General features: G+C 42.1%; 1 protein-coding gene across 5 annotated transcripts in view; it reads right to left on the bottom strand.

The window, feature by feature from the left end:
* Positions 1–8,300: 8,300 nt before the first annotated feature.
* The window catches only part of TLR3 (toll like receptor 3), a 36,627-nt gene continuing 32,053 nt past the window's right edge, over positions 8,301–12,874 (bottom strand). For all 5 annotated transcript variants that reach the window (XM_043893775.1, XM_043893777.1, XM_043893773.1 and 2 more), the window contains 2 exons: positions 9,832–11,681; positions 8,301–9,055 (listed from right to left, as the gene is read on the bottom strand). In XM_043893775.1, the coding sequence (XP_043749710.1) occupies positions 8,827–9,055; positions 9,832–11,681 (2,079 nt within the window). In that variant the 3' untranslated portion in view covers positions 8,301–8,826. The remainder of the gene's footprint in view (positions 9,056–9,831; positions 11,682–12,874) is intronic.

The raw sequence follows: 12,874 nt of genomic DNA, 5'->3' as shown, positions 1-12,874 counted from the left end.
TGAGAATTTCTGTTCTGCTTTCATGCAGATGGTGGTGGTGGGGATAGGGATGCAGATCGCTCATCCTGGTTGTCCTTTTTCTCAATTGCCATCAGCTCAAAATGACCCTTATGCCAGTGTCACACATTTTGGAGTGGTATACAAAGCACAATGGATATAAAATATTCTTACCTTTGACTTATAACACTTTACATGTTTAAAGTTCAGTAGATTATAAAGGACACGATGCTTATAGTTCTGACTTTTAAAGTACAGCAAGAAAAGGCCACTGTGAGGAAAACTAGTTTTAAAAAGCACAGAGATAATTCATATGATAAATTTAAACAGTTTTCAAAAACGACAGCACTGTTGGGGACTGACTCATCAATTTTCCAGGAATATAGTAAGGACCTTCTCTCTTTGGACTCCTCCAGTGGTCATTTCTTTGTTGCTATGGTAACTGGCCATAAGCTTTCCCTGGTTGCTTAAAGCCCTGTGGCCAATGAGCACAAAATGAAAAGCAGAAGATTAAGAAGGGGGCCACAGAAAGGTGAGTTCAAGGAAAGTTTTGAATATTTTATTTATTTATTTTTTAATTTGGCAATGTCACACGGCATGTGGGATCTTAGTTCCCCCAACCAGGGATGGACTCTGAGGGCCCTGCATTGGAAGCTTGGAGTCTTAACTACTGGACCACTAGGGAAATTCCAACATCTCCTTTTTTTTTTTAAAGGTAATTTCTTATATAGCATTGACAAAATGTCATAGTGTGTTAATTACTGTCCAAGCTGCATAGAAATAAATTTGCCTTTAAGAGGCTTATAAATATTATAAAAATAATTATATATGTATAATAATATTTTATATATATATATAATACACACACACACACACATTAGAGTAGGGCTTCCCAGGTGGCTCAGTGGTAAAGAATTGGCCTGCAATAAAGGAGACACAAAAGATGAGGGTTTGATCACTGGGTCAGGAAGATTCCCCTGGAGGAGGGCATGGCAGCCGACTCCAGTATTCTTGCCTGGAGAATCCCATGTTCAGAGGAGCCCTACAGTCTATAGTCCATAGGGTTGCAAAGAGTCAAACAGGACTGAAGTGACTGGGTACACACACATACATACCTTAGATAATAATACATTATAATAATATATAATTCGGTTGTTTGCACATTTGTGCCTTTGACTATTGTGTTGTAATGAATCTGCTAATATCTCTTTGAGATCCTGACGTTAACTCTTGGACTGCTGACCTGAAACAAATGCCGGATATTTCTCCAGCAAAAATGAGCTAATTTGAGATCAGCATAGAATTGCAATCGGGGTCCATAACCAGGGTGAGCCACGGGCAAGTTCCCACACAGCAAGAAAAGGGGACCATCTTTCTAGGGAGGAAAAAACCCAGCAAAGTAAGGAAAGCTGTAATAAACATAGTCCCTGACTTTTCATTGGCTGAGTCCTTGCCAGGAAAGAAGTCTTTCTTCTTCCTGTTTGGCTCAGCTATCCTCAAGGGTATGAGAGCGCCCTCTTCTGGTCTCTGTTTATTAATGTTTTACAGGCTAAATACCCAGAAGCAGGATCGTTTGATACTTGCAGTTTTTTGAGGAATCTCCATATTATTTCCCATAGCAACTGCACCAGTGTGCAAGGGTCCCAGTTTCTCCACAGCCTCACCAACATGTGCTGTCTTTTGGTTTTTCAATAAAATCCATTTCAACAGATGTGAGATGATATCAATTGTGGCTTTGATTTGCAATTCCCTGATGCTGAGTATCTATCCATATACCTGTTGGCCTCATCTTACACCATACACAATAATCAACTCAAATGGATGAAAAACTTAAACATAAGACCTGAAACTGTAAACCTACTAGACGAGAATACAGGGGAAAACCTTCAAGACCTTGGTATTGGCAATGATTTCACAGATATGACCCCCACAGCACAAGCAACAAAAGCAAAAATGGACGAGTGGGACTACACCAAACTCAACAGCTTATATTCATTGCACAGCAACGAATACAATGGAAAGAGTAAACAGCAACCTACAGAATGGGAGAAAACATTTGTAAGCCATACATCTGATAACAGGTTGTGATCCTGTGATCTATAGTAAGAATATGTGTTTGACCTTTGTTCATTTCTGGCACAGAGCTAAAACCCTCAAAATTCTTTCAGTGAGAAGAGCAAATGCGAGCAACTTTTGTTGTAATATTTGGTTTCTTGATCTCAGTTCCTGAAACACTTCAGAGCCATAAAAGTAAAGCTGGTGTCTTCACTTTTCACCACAACTGGTGAAAAGTCCCTTTCCACCACAACTGGCTTTAACTTAGTGAGGTGACATGGGAAGAACCTAAGGATGGGGGCTGGGTGCCAGCAGAGCTGAGCATCTGATTAGAAGTTTGGAAATTTCAGTCCCACCCCCATCTTCTGGGGAGGAGGGGACACTGAATTCAGTCAGCAGTGATCAACGATTTAATCAATATTGTGCATGTAATGAAACCTCCATAAAACCCCCAAAGTATGAGGGTTAGAGGGCTTCTGGGTTGGCAAACACCTGTAGATTCAGGGAGAGTGGCTGAACTCCAGGAGAGCACTGAAACTCCACACTCTTTCCCCATACCTTGCCCTAGGCATCTTTTCCATCTGCCTGTTCCTGAGTTATATCCTTTTATAATAAACTGGTCATCTAGTAAGTAAAATGTTTCTCTGAGTTCTGCAAGCCACTCTAGCAAATTAATGGAACCCAAGGAGTTGGTACCGGGAACTGTGATCCAATCAGGTGATGACTTTGGTGTGATTTTGTGTGAAGTTGGGGGGGCAGTCTTGTAGGACTGAGCCCTCAACCTTTGGGGTCTGACGCTCTCTCCAGGTAGATAGTGTCAGAATTGAGTTGAGTGACAGGACACCCAGCTTGTGTCAGAGGGCTGCTTGGTTGTGTGAGAACTCACCCATGCCACCACACATTAAAACTGGTTTTAGAAACTTTGGGAAATTAATTTCTAAAATATATAAGGAACTACAATTCAATAGCAAAAAAAAAAAAAAAAGCCCAATAACCCGATTTCTAAAATGGGCTAAGGGACTTCCTAGTTGGGCCAGTGATTGAGAATCTGCCAGCCAATGCAGGGGACACAGGTTCATTCCCTGGTCTGGGAAGATCCCACATGCCATGGGCAACAAAACCTGTGGACCACAACTACTGAAGACTGTGCATCTAGAGCCTGTGCTCTGCAACAAGGGAAGCCACCGCAATGAGAAGCCTGTACACTGGAGCTAGAGAGTAGCCCCCGCTCGCCACAACTAGAGAAAGCAATGTTGACCCAGCCCCAAATACATAAATAAATAAGAATAAATGATAAAAAGAACCTACTCGAAAGATTAACCAGAACTTCTGTTTCCTAACCTCAGCCCTGGACTATTCCTGAAATACCACCTTCCCTCTGTAGACTCTGCTATCCTGTCCAGAACTCGCCTGGTGCCCCTCGTAAGTGTGGATCTGGTGGTGGGCAGGGGTGTTCCTCTCCCTTCTGGGCGAGGATTGATCTTGGGAGCACATGTCCTTTCAGGCCAGGGAATGTCGTGAGCCGCCAGAGATAAGTTACATCAGGAGAGGCTGCAGAATCACTGTTTTCAGGAAGTCTAGAGGGATCCTCTGTTTCTCACCACTGCTTAGGTAACTGGGTCTCTCTGAGGAAGGACGATCTCATTTGACCCAGTGTTTATCCCAGTCAAGGCTGCTTCACACCAAAACAACCCCAGCAGAACAGCTCTTTAAATCCCCTTGCACCGAAGGGTTATCTTCAGCAAACAAGTAGAGTGGAGAAAAGTCTCTGATCTGAGAGCCCTCCTCTGAGGCCACAGCCAAGACAAAGCCCTTTCTTCTACCAGGGCGTTGGGTTTGTACAGATGCTTGCATCAGTAACAGTGGGTCCTAAGGTCGTTCCCTCCTGTGACTCCTCCCAGGCATTCCCGGTGTTTAGGAGCCTGAGCCCTTCCTATCCAAGAGTACTTGATATAAGATAAAGTTCTATAACTCATCCTATGGAGGAGGCATGGTTAGGAAGCTTGTAAGTTTCAAGGGTTAGGTCAGGTTCAAGTCAAGGGTCAGGTCTCTTTAGAGGAGATACTGGCCCTAGATAGCTGAGGTGCATATCAAAGGAATGATTTCAGTGATCCCAGACATTTGCATCTTCCCATGCATGCTGTTTAATCGTTCAGTCATGTCTGACTCTGCAACCACATGGACTGTAGACCTCCTAACTCCTCTGTCCACGAAATTTCCCAGGCAAGATAACTATTGTGGGTTGCCACTTCCTTCCCCAGGGGATCTTCCCAACCCAGGGAGCGAACCCTGGTCTCCTGGTTGGCAGGCAGATTCTTTACTGCTGAGCTACCTGGGAAGCCCATGTATGGAAAAGTCCTAAATTTCTTAGCTTGAGATATCTGATTTTCTTTAATTAACAAGTATCTTTCGACGTTCAGACTACCCAGTCTTTGTTGTAAAACGTCTCTGAAACCTGGCTCCTCCCTTCGCCTCCTTGGAGCAGTTCTCTTGGGGTTACTTGAGGTGCTGCCTCCCAGGCTCGAAGTTCTAAAAATTCCCGCTGAATAAAACACAACTCAACTTTTAGGTTGTGAATATTTTTTAACTCGACACCTGCTTCAGTTAACCTCCCTCCAGGAGTCTGTTTTCTGGGGAACTGACTTAAGATAAAAGTGAGCTAAGAATTCAGAACGGGTTTCCCAGGAATTCTCACCCAGAACTGGAAACGTTTTCCATCACTGAAAAGTGCTGTGACCCCTCCCTCGTGACTGTTTGTTAAGCTGGTGGGGGGAAAGTCACAGAACCAGTTTTTCCCCTGAACAGTAATATGGATTGAAGCTTGGTTGCAAGAGCTAAGAACGGCTGACATATCACCTAGTATACTTAGTAACTAGTGATCAATTGATTATCATTCTTTGCTATTTTAATACAGATTTATATATTTATCGGAAAAAAATGCTTCAAATCCCCTTGTGTTATGTGAGAGCAGGTCTGGCTTGTGTGGACTCTGAAGTTACAAGTTATGCTCCTCTGTTCAACCAGGTGTCATGTAAATCGAAGTCACAGACCCCAAGAGGGAATTTTATGATAATTTCTCATTTTGCCAATAGAAATCCACCAAGTTACAACTTCAAAATACCTTAAGCACTTCCCTGGTGGTTCAGTGGCTAAGACACTGAGTACCCCATGCAGGGGACCCAGGTTCCCTCCCTGCTCAGGGAACCAGATGCCCGGATGCCACAACCAAAGACCCTGTGTGCTGCAACTTAGACCAGGCATAGCTACATAAATAAATAAATATGAGAAACAAGCAAAACCAAAACAAACACAAAATACCTAGCCCCTTAAATCTAAGCTCTTCTGCTATGCCCTCTGCAACATGGTTCCATCCTCTGCGTACCCTGACTATCTTCCAGCAACAAGCCACGTCTCCCTCCTTCCCTTCCATCTTACAGTTCATTCTGCCATCTTCCTTGTCACTCACCAAAATCCTTCCTTGGCCAGGTCCATCTCTGAGCATCCCTTCCTACTTCCAGCTCCTACTGCCCGGCTTCCTACAGTGCATCTCAGACCCAACTGTATCCCACAGGGTTAGGCACATACTGGAGAAGGAAAGGTCAATCCACTCCAGCATTCTTGCCTGGAGAATCCCATGGACAGAGAAGCCTACACTCCATGGGGTCCCAAAGAGTCAGACATGACTTAGTGACTAAGTACAGGCACATGTAGCTAGCTCTTCAATGAATATGATTTTTAAATAGCTATGTTAATGTTTAATTTTCATACCAAAAATTCACCTGTTTTAAGTGTATGATTCAGTGATTTTTAGTAAATTTACAGTGTTGTGCAATCACTAACCACAATTCAATTTCAGGACATTTTCACCACCCCCAAAAGATCTCTGATGCCCACTGTCTCTAGGGTTGGCAAGACACATATTTTGAGCTCTTGATTTGGAACATCTTTACATTTTCTCAGGGTGGCCATCACTTACGGAGACCCTTTTACAAATAATCCAAGGTAGACATTCAAAAAAGCAAACACTGTTAAGTAAATGGCATTGAAAGCCTCTCCTTCTCACAAATGGGTTGCACCTACTTACTGCAGCCTAAAAGGTGTCACTTTTAAATCTCAATACCTAGATTTATTTCAAACTCCATGTTGTTGATTCAGCTGGATTCTGTTCTGAAAGTGAAAACGGGAAGGAGTTGGGGTGAACGGTTTACACGATGACATTCTGAGCGCATTCAGACAAGTCAGCTCAACTGTGGAAATTAGGTCAGACAAACATCCTTTTCTGTACTCCCTTTGTCTTGAACCCAAGGGGGATGGACTCCTCCTGAGAACAATTAGAAAGGTCAGCCTGCAGAAGAACCAGCTGCTGCTTCCTGTGTGAGCCAAACACAAGTCAAGGCTTATACCTTTTATTAGTTATATTTATATTCAGTTAAACTGGTCATCCCTTGTACAGCCTAACCTCACAAATATTAAGCAACATCTAAAAAATGACATTTGAGCTCAATTTAAACTGTGCCCCTGTGATCGATCACTTCATAAACAAATAAGCAAGAGAGAAAAAGCAAAATAACTTCCTGCTTTGCTTTTCACAAACTGATAATATATTGATAAATTCATAATAATAATAAATAGACCTCGAAATGTTTCACTGAGGTTGGGAGTATTGATAGATAACATACCAAGTGCATCAAGAAGAAAGCAGTTGTGATATATATTTTATGATGCCAAAATAAAACAGGATTCTTTCACAGATGGGCTTCCCTTGCGGCTCAGCTGGTAAAGAATCCACCTGCAATGCGGGAGACCTGGGTTTGATTCCTGGGTTGGGAAGATCCCCTGGAGAAGGGAAAGCCTACCCACTCCAGTATTCTGGCCTGGAGAATTCCATGGATTATATAGTCCATGGGGTCGCAAAGAGTCAGACATGACTCAGTGACTTTCACTCTCACTTTTCACAGTTAGAAAACAAATCTTAACAAAAAACAATAAAACAAACATCTCAAGTGTAAGGGTGACATATAACGTGAGCAAAAATAAATTCTCCATATACTCATGTTGTTGTAGAGTTCTTCAGAACCAGCAGGACAGCGAGTGTACTTTCTTTAGGATTACATGAACTTGCCCTGAGAATACAGAACTATTTAATAGTTCTGTGTGTGTATATATATAATGTATACAGTTAATATAAAACACAGAATATTTAAACCAAATCTCCAAAATGTGACATCTCACAGGCTTCCTAAATTCAGCAGACAAATGAGTGCTTCAAATACAGAAAGTATCTCAGCATGATCATTTCAACTCTCCCTTATATTTGAATATTAAAAAGCTATTCACGTCTATTTCCAATAATTAGACCCTTTTTAAACTATACAATGAAAGTAAAACAAAATAATCATAAGGAGTAACTTATACACAGGATACTTTTTAAATGGTTATAATAATATAGTCTATGTGAATATATTATACCACAATCATCATCACTAATGATATAGGAATAGTTCAGTTCAGTTCAATAGCTCTGTTGTGTCCGACTCTTTGTGACCCCCTGGACTGCAGCATGCCAGGCCTCCCTGTCCATCACCATCTCCTGGAGTTTACTCAAACTCTTGTCCATTGAGTCAGTGATGCCATCCAACCATGTCATCCTCTGTCGTCCCCTTCTCCTCCTGCCTTCAATCTTTCCCAGCATCAGGGTCTTTTCAAATGAGTCAGGTAGGAATAGTTAAGATTTTGTTAATCACTATAATTTTCAAGATTGGCAGGCAGAAAATCCCAGTGGAACCAAGTGAATTGGCATGTGCCATCTCCTGAGTCTGTGACCAGGGTAAGACAATATTTTGTTTCCACAAAACCAATCTACTAATTAACCTTCAGGAAGTAAGCCTTCCTGAAACACTTGTAAGTAAAAGAATTGTTTCTTCTTATGCCTCAGAATTCCAAATATCAGGAAACATAAGTATTTATTAAAATATTTATTTTATTAAGTAATCAAAATGAAGAATAAATGTTTTTTGTCCTGCGTGTATGGGATTCCCAGGTGGCACAGTAGTAAAGAATCTGCCTGCCAAGTCAGGAGGTACAAGAGACATGGGTTTGTTCCCTGGGTCGGGAAGATCCCCTGGAGAAGGAAATGGCAACTCACTCCAATATTCTTGCCCGGGAAATCCCATGGACTGATGAAGTGCCCAGACACAGGGTTGAAAAGTGTCAGACACCAACTCAGCAACTGAGCACACACACATGTTTACTAAAATGGCATTTAACATTTAATAAAATCAACACTGCAACAGGCACCACTAAAACACAAAGTTTGCAGTTAAAAAATTGCTGTAATTAAACTTTTAAAAATATGGGTGTACATTTTACCCTTTTACAACTGAAATAGCATTGTACCCATTAAAAGTCATATTTTATTCTGAGTGGATCCAGAAAAAGAAATAACAAATATAATTATCACAAACCCTCATATACCTCTAACTTTTCTTTAAATTGAGGACTATTTCAAAACTGTTTTCATAGGCCTCAGTAACCTAACTGTGTGTTTGTTAGTAAAAGATATTCTTATATGTTTATTTTGGGTCAGATTATGTCAACTGGTAATAAAAGGCCTGAAATAGGGAGACATATTTCCATAGAAGAGACATAGTGGTGATATTCTTACTTATGAATATGAACAAACAGATTTATGCTATTGTCAAGGAAAATGTAAATTTACCATGGAACTTTTTAAAATTAGGAAACTTACTCCTTTAATTTAGTCTTGAAATAAATTTAATGTACTGAATTTCTGGACCCAAGTGCTACTTTCAATTTATGATGAAAAGCATTTACCCGTTCTTTCTGAACCGGCCAGTTCAAAATGCAATGAGATTTAAACATCCCTCTTCGCAGACAGAGTGCATGATTCAGTTTATAATCCGGAATCTCCTCAAGAAAGATCAATATAATGGAATCCAGGTTTTGTTCAATAGCTTGCTGAACTGCATGGTGAACCTTGAATCTAAGTTAAAAACATTAAGTCATATATCAATACACAGTTTTTAACAGGCCAAAGCTCTAAAATCTAACATTCTCCTTGTAATTAACTTTAGTCTTGTCACTAAAACCCAGGTTATGTTTCTTCTTAATTTTATTTTTAAAATACTTTGAGTTGTGAGTAATAATGTTAATAATATTTAAAAGCTCGATTCAGGGGCTTTCCTGGTGGTTCAGGGGCTTCCTTAAGGACTCAGCTGGTAAAGAATCCGCCTGCAACGCGGGACACCTGGGTTTGATCCCTGGGTTGGGAAGATCCTCTGGAGAAGGGAACGGCTACCCACTCCAGAATTCTGGCCTGGAGAATTCCATGGACTGTATAGTCCATGGGGTCACAAATGGTCAGACATGACTGAGTGACTTTCACTTTCACTTTCTGGTGGTCCTGAGGCTTCCCTGTTGGCTCAGTGATAAAGACTCCACCTGCCAATGCAGTGGACATGGGTTTGATCCCTGGTGGGGGAACTAAAGAGTCGGGCATGCCTGAAGTGACTGAGCAAGCACGCACGGGGGAGCTAGGATCCCACATGCTGTGGATAAACTAGGCCTGCATGCTGCCAACTGCTGAGCCCACGGACCACAACTAGAGAGCCGATGCACCCCATGATGCATGGACAATCCCAAGTGCCATAACTAAGAGGACACAGCCAAATCAATAAAATAAAATTTAAAAAATTTTAAAAAACCAAAAGCTCAATTTAAAGATAAGAATACATTTTAAATGTCATGGTGTTCACCTACCTTTTGCATAATGCATCTTTCAACAGATTCTGTGTTATAATAAAAATAATTTTTCTGCTCCTTCTGATGCTGTTCACAATTGCTTCAAGTTCAAAGACACCTGCCTCAAAGTCCCTTTCTTCCAAACAAAATCTGAGAGTATGATCTTCTTCCTCCATTGGGGAGAAGTGCTTCCAGACCCAATCCCTATCTTTATAGGCATGAATTACATATGCTGCATATTCAAACTGCTCTGCTCTGTCTATTTCTTTGAAACCGAGAACTCGATGCACTGAAACATTCCAATAAAAAGATATCCTCCAGCCTTCAAAATGGATAAGCAGTACAATAAAGATAAAAATCAAAAGGATATTGGTGCTAATCATGAAAAGGAGTTCAAATGGGGCACTGTCTTTGCAGGCTGATACATCGAAAAGCACTACTGGGAAACCATGGTATTGAGGCGGAGTGTTGCAGAGGTAATGGGTCCTTAGTTCAGAGATGTTGGTGTGGGTACTATTAATCCAATTAACAAACCAGGCAATGCTTTCACAGGTACAATCAAATGGATTAAAACGCATATCTAAATCATTCAGGTTCCTGAATGCTAGCCCAAAAACAGTCTTTTCAACAGATGTTATGAGGTTCTTCTGAAGGCTTAATGACTTTAGTGACACTTGATTATCAAATACAGATTGTGGAAGGATATTTAAATTATTCATTCCTAAATCAATACTCTTCAATTCACGTAAGTCCTTGAAGGCTTCCACTGGGATCTCATCAAAGCCATTAGATTCTAAGTTAAGGATGTGGAGGCGAGAAAGACCTTTTAGAAACTGAACAGGACCACCAGGGTTGGCATGCTTCCAGAGCCGAGCTAAGTTGTTATGCTGCAAATCCAGAATTTCTAGTTTCTCAAGACCCTTCAACAATTCATCATTTATGTTGGCAATGTTGTTGTTGCTTAGATCCAGAATGACCAGGTTCAGAAGAGGGTGAAAAGGCGAAGGGGAGCTATCCACATTTTTCAGGGTCACCCTTCGGAGCATCAGTCTTTGAAGGCTTGGAACTGAGGTGAAAGAGTTGGTGGTCAGCTCTAGGTATTTGTTGTAGGAAAGGTAGAGTTCGACAATATTGTCTAGGCCTTTCCATTCCTGGCCTGTGAGTTCTTGCCCAATTTCATTCAGGCCGAGGTCAAGCATCTCCAGGTGCCCCAACCAAGAAAAAGCACCACTCTGTATTTTTGAGATTTTATTTTTGGTTAGGTTGAGTAGGAGCAGAGGCGAACCAGCGAGTGATAGAAATGTCTCATTTGTTAAAGTCCGCAAACTTGAGAAGGAGTCAGATAGACTTAAAAATTTCAGCCTCACCAATCCTGTGAAAGTATTTCTTTTTATGCCTGAAAAGTTGTTATCTTCCATGTTGAGGTACTCCAAACATTTTAGCCACTGAAAGGAAAAATCGTCAATCTTGGGGAGCGAAGTCAGTGAAATGCTTTGTCTAGTAAAAGACCGTCTCAAGTTCAGGTGTCTCAAGCTGGAAAGCCCATAAAAAGAGCGAGAAGACAAATGCTCTATGTTATTATACTCCAGAAAGAGGTATTTGAGATGTGGAAGCCAGGCAAAGGAGTCATTACCCATCACACGTAAGGAGTTACGGGAAAGATCCAGTGTGGTGAGATTTGTCTGCTTCAGTCCATCGAAGGTCATGTGGCTGATTGTGTCCAGCTGGTTGCTGCTCAGGGACAGATTCTCAATGCTTGTATTTGACAATTCCAAGCAGAGCTTCTCTATGAGACTGGGGCTCAGCTTGGCATTGTTCAGAGAGAGGCCAGATAATTTTCCAATGGCATGAAAACACCCAGGAGAGAACTAAGAGTGGGATGGAAGAAGAGGTTAATAATCAAAACACAGTAGAGTCTGTATGACACTTGGAAAACAGGTACAGTTCTTTACTCAATTTCCTTTCCTCTTTCACCACCTCCTCTGGGTTTTCTCTCCATCCCTCTCTTTCCCAGCTCCTTCCTCTGTGCCTTGGTCACCCACTTCCTGCTCCAGCCTGTACTCCCACTGGTCACTGGCTACTACTCAGCACCCACATCTTGGCCTCCATGCCACTTCTTCAGAGGGTCTTCCCTGATCTCTCAGACTAGGTTAAGCAGCTTCCCTGGTGGCTCAGATAGTAAAGAATCTGCCTGCAATGTGGGAGACCTGGGTTTGATCCCTGGGTGGGGAAGATCCCCTGGAGAAGGGAAGGGCTACCCACTCCAGTATTCTTACCTGGAGAATCCCATGGACAGAGGAGCCTGGCGGGCCACAGTCCATGGGGTTACAAAGAGTTGGACATGACTGAGTGGCTAACACACACACTTAGTACTTTTACTTCACCACACTAAGTATAACTGTAATTAGTAAACTCTTTGCAAAGTAAGCTCTGGGGCAGGTACTGTTTCTGTCTTGGTGATCACTGCTCTCAGTGAACACCCTGGAATGAAGGAATGGATTTTATTACCACCCACTGACTGAAGTGTTCACTGACATACGCTTTCCCTTCTGTGACTCTGAGCTCCAGCAACACTCTGTCTTTCCACCAAGGTTTCTGCTGATTATTTCATTACCTTGTTTCCATCTGCCTTATGCTCTGCCCCCCAGACCCTCACTGGAAGCCTTGGCTGCCCTGGGACTCAGCGCTGGAACAAGAGGGCAGAAGGCAGGAGAGAAGGAATCCAGAGAGGATAGACCAAGTCTTCTGGGAGAGCAAAGAGGCTCTGGTTTCTAACGTGTCACTTGTGTGACCTTAGAGCTAATGGAAGAAATAACAGAAAGGTGGAAGAAAGTGTGCTTTATCATAAGTGAGTCAAAATACAAAGCAGGAAAATGATTAGATTCAGTTCAGTTGCTCAGTCATGTCCGACTCTTTGCGACCCCATGAACCGCAGCACACCAGGCCTCCCTGTCCATCACCAACTGCCAGAGTCTACCCAAACCCATGTCCATTGAGTCGGTGATGCCATCCAACCATCTCATCCTCTGTCGTCCCCCTCTCCTCCTGCTCTCAATCTTTC

Source organism: Cervus elaphus, chromosome 32 (assembly GCF_910594005.1).
Source record: "Cervus elaphus chromosome 32, mCerEla1.1, whole genome shotgun sequence".
In the NCBI taxonomy this organism is placed as follows: Eukaryota; Metazoa; Chordata; class Mammalia; order Artiodactyla; family Cervidae; genus Cervus; species Cervus elaphus.
This window is presented reverse-complemented; position numbering and strand designations above follow the sequence as displayed.